This window comes from Belonocnema kinseyi, chromosome 8, assembly GCF_010883055.1.
Source record: "Belonocnema kinseyi isolate 2016_QV_RU_SX_M_011 chromosome 8, B_treatae_v1, whole genome shotgun sequence".
Taxonomy (NCBI): Eukaryota; Metazoa; Arthropoda; class Insecta; order Hymenoptera; family Cynipidae; genus Belonocnema; species Belonocnema kinseyi.
Genome location: NC_046664.1, coordinates 89,341,994 through 89,346,007, shown reverse-complemented (window position 1 = coordinate 89,346,007; position 4,014 = coordinate 89,341,994). Strand labels below are relative to the sequence as shown.

At 40.2% G+C, this 4,014-nt stretch overlaps 1 protein-coding gene across 1 annotated transcript in view; it reads left to right on the top strand.

Annotated features, from left to right (window-relative positions):
• Positions 1–4,014, top strand: part of LOC117178924 (transcriptional activator cubitus interruptus) — a 65,213-nt gene that overhangs the window by 44,181 nt on the left and 17,018 nt on the right. Inside the window, exons 2-3 of the mRNA XM_033370483.1 lie at positions 2,751–3,034; positions 3,691–3,780. Coding sequence (XP_033226374.1) covers positions 2,751–3,034; positions 3,691–3,780 — 374 coding nt within the window. The remainder of the gene's footprint in view (positions 1–2,750; positions 3,035–3,690; positions 3,781–4,014) is intronic.

Below are 4,014 nucleotides of genomic sequence, written 5' to 3'. Positions count from 1 at the left end.
AATACACAGATGCATAGTGCACTTTATGTCCCTAAACTTAAAATACCTTCCTTTACTTAAAACACTTTTAAAATCTCTTTGATCTTAATGATTATTCAACGAAACTGTAAAGTATTAAGTAAGTGAGGGCAAAAGGAACGCTTTATTTTCGAACCGAAGAATATGATGAACATATATCAACGTTGACAAAGGTTAAGATTCATTCTCGCAAGCTCCCAGAGAAAGCTTATGTAAACGGTTTATTGTGGGCTTAATATTCGTCATTCCGCTTTGATTTTTGCGGTAAGGTTGACGTTGGTCACATATCGTATCGCGTGTTAAGCCGTCTAGTCCCTTCGCGATCAAAGCAAGATGCTCATCTCCGGTCGAAAACTTTTTTGGGTTTAAAGTCTATGTAACGATGCGTCTGCAATGAAGCTATATATAAAGTTATACGAGCGAAGAACTCTGCCGCCAGGAGCTGAATATTCGCAATCCGACAGAAGGTCTTTCCTGTAACTAGAAATCATTAATTTACCAGTGATAATTACTTATGCCTCATTCATGGATTAATGTCCTGGATTGTAGAACTGACCGCTGATAAAAAGGGATTTTAACTTTAATGATCTTAGATTTTAAAAGTTGAAACAGCAATCCAGATATATTAGCCTTAAAATTTAGACGATAAGTTTTGTAATCCAAGGGTTCCAAAATCAACATCCAGATTGTACGGCTTAACATCAATAGATTGCTGTCCCAATTTTTAAAATCCAAGACTTTAAACGGTATAATCCATTTTTCTCAGTGATTGCTTTGTTCAGAAATATTTCCCAAGGAAATATTGATTGTCTTATAATCATCTTCATATACGGCTCGAAGGAACGGAATATGTAGTATCCATATTAAAAGATATTTAAAGAGTATTCATCAATGATGCAAGAGTCTGAGTTAAATTAAGGTTTATGGGGAACAAGTTTCTTCATCATACACGCTATTGGCGTAATGACAGACGACCGGAAAGTTGAGGACAGCCACAAGTCGAAAACGAGATGTCACTCCATCTATTTCTTGGCTCGAATTTCACTCCCTTCAGCCCTCATCTTTTACTCTTCCTGGCCGCCTCGTCTTTCCGATCCTCCTTCTTTTTCTCTTCTTTGAGGAGCGCGCCGCGTTTAAAATATACCGCACTCATTGCCGCGTGACGTACGCCATATGGGGTTTCCATCCCTCTCTTTTAGCTTGCTTATTGCCACGTTTCAGCGAGACATAGTAATAAATATCGCAACCTGAAACCCCGTGAAGTCGTCAGGTTCTTAACTTTTGACCAAACATCTCATTCCATTTTCCTGTATCTGTATGGTAAAGTGATTATTTACTGGTGGATTTTATTCCTTTAACTTTGTATCTAATTAAAATGTTTCTCCCATTTCGGAGACAGAGATTTCTTAAAAGGGAAAGGGAACATGAAAGTGTTATTCCGCAAGTGAATCCTTTAACTAAAGAGTTTAGTAGTATGAAGAGGATGGTACGAGTAAAGTAATAGATAAAGATAGATGTGCCAGTTTCCGGCGTATCGTGTTAACGACTTGAGTCTCATCCGTCGTTCAGCCTCCCTCGTCTTCCCAGTGGAAATAAGAAGATAGAGACACGCGCGAGAGTTGCCATGGGCGTAAGGAAATGCAAAGAAGACGGAGACAGAGCAAGGGTCTGTATATGATGGCAGAAGAGTTGAGTTAAGGGAGCAAGTGCGATGGATGGACGTAGGAGGCACAACAGAAGTGAAGAATCGAGTAGCGCCATACATCCAGTCATCTGGCACTCGGGAAGATTCAAAATAGAATCGGCACAGGCTCCTCTTCCGCCACAAAAAAGTGCCGTGACCAACAAAGTTGACGATGTTTTTATTTTAATTATGCCGTTCATCTTCCCCTGTTTATGTTTTCACTTTTCGTTATTCTTTCACCGTTTTACACCTAAAGAGCTCTTTCGAAACCAACATTTTTCCTCTAAGAAGTGACTTCAAAGATTCAAGTCTTACAATGCAGATAGATGAAGACTGTTAGGAGTGTAGGAGGGATCAGTTTTTGGAAGGAGGATTATGTAAATTACTTGTATAGTGGATTTATCTTTCTTTTTTCTCTGACCTGGACTAGTGAGGACAAAGAGAGGCCCATGGTTGCATTTCCGGCATGAAGCGAGGCACGCTCTCCCTTTCCGGGAAGACAACCTGACCCTGTCGTCGGAGGACGGCGCCAGTGTTCTGCATTTTGCCTCCGTTCTGTAGACTGTAGAGTGTAGAGTATAGACTATAGACGACATTTTTCGGATAGATTGAGTACGGTCACAAAAACTGCAGACCCCATGTGGCCCTTTGCTGAAAAAATTGTCGTTCAGATTCGTTAAGCAGCGATTGTCGCGAGGGCGTGCTACTCAGGAGGCACTATTTAGTTTCAAAGGAAGTTTTTTTTGTCTGCAAAAATGAAGAAGTAAAAGTCGCCCTTCTATTTGTCACAAAATTAACTTCTTTCAAACACATTTCTTCGACATTCCCTGACAAAAGTAGGCAAATTGACAATAATGTGCTTGTCACTTTTTTGTTGCATTAAATGGGCCATCACTACTTTCCGACTGTATTGAAGAACTCGCCTACGTATTTGATACTAATTTACGTAGTTTAATTACGCCAAAATAGGGCTCGCAATCATTAATGAAATCGAAATAAGGAAATGTTGATTAAACTAATCTAAAAGTATATTTTTGTGTATTTGCAGATTATCCGGAAGTACAACGACGCTTGGAAGTCCTGGGGGTGGAAACGGTGGTAATAACGGAGGTGGCGGAAACGGTGGCGACAGTGGCGGGGGCGGCAACAGAGGTGGGGGTGGAGGAGGCGGCGACGGGGTTACTGGAAACACGACTTCGAGTGGAGATTTCTTGCGCAGAAGTCATCCCCTTGCGGATCACTCACTTCTCCATCCCGCCTATCGGGCCAACTACATGGACCAGCTTTATCACCATCTCCAAGCTACGCACAGCCCCAACCCCTCATTACACGGTAATTACGCGAGAATTTAAACTCATTAAGAAGTGTTGTTCGTCTCAACTAATTGCACTCTGCACCATATTTCAAAGTCTAAATAGCCTTTATGTAGCCGGAAGATCAATTTCAGAGTCCGACTCTACGTCTTGTTCTTTCATAAGATCTACAATAACGTAACTCTATGATAAAGTAATTTGTATTTACAATTTGATCGACTGAAATTGTTGTTATATTGATCTGATGTATTGTATTCAACACAAGATGGTGTTTTAAAAGGTTTCGGAAAATTGCTTATATGCATTTTCATAAAAAGATAATGGAGTTTGCATACTAGTTTTAACTGAACCCTTGTTCTCGGCTCTAGTTTTTCACTTAGATTTCAGAACTAAGTTTGCGCGTACTTGAGTTCGGAGCACAAGCTAGTAAAGTACTTACCTATTCATACGGGCGGATGCTCCGAGTTCACGTGTGCTTTGAAAGAGATTTTCAAAGACTACCCGCATTTCCGCCGGATGTATCGACATTTTTTAGCTAACCACGTGTTAAAATAATAGTGCACTGATTTTCATATACCCAGTTGCTTATACTAAATCAACAATCAATATTATGGCCTTTTCGTTTCTGTCTAAATAAATGTATGTATATAAAGCTAAAAAGTAATTTTCATCCAGGACTGGGTGGATTGGGGCCGGAGTACCTTCTGCATGCAGCCGGACCTGGCAGTGCACTAGCTTCATCTGAATTTCCATTTTCTATTGATGGTGAGTACAATTTTAATAATATCCATGACAAACAGAATAGTAGTAAATAGTAATAAAATAGTAGGGGCAACTTTATATTGAGAGTACCAGTTTCAAGTCGATAGAGGACAAAGGTTATTCGAAAAGTGAGTGATATATTACACCATTAAGCCATTTCCCTTTCGGGGTAGGCGTGACTCACTCGGCAGGGGAAAGGAGTAGTGTGTGGATGGGATAGAGATTTTTCAGATTGAT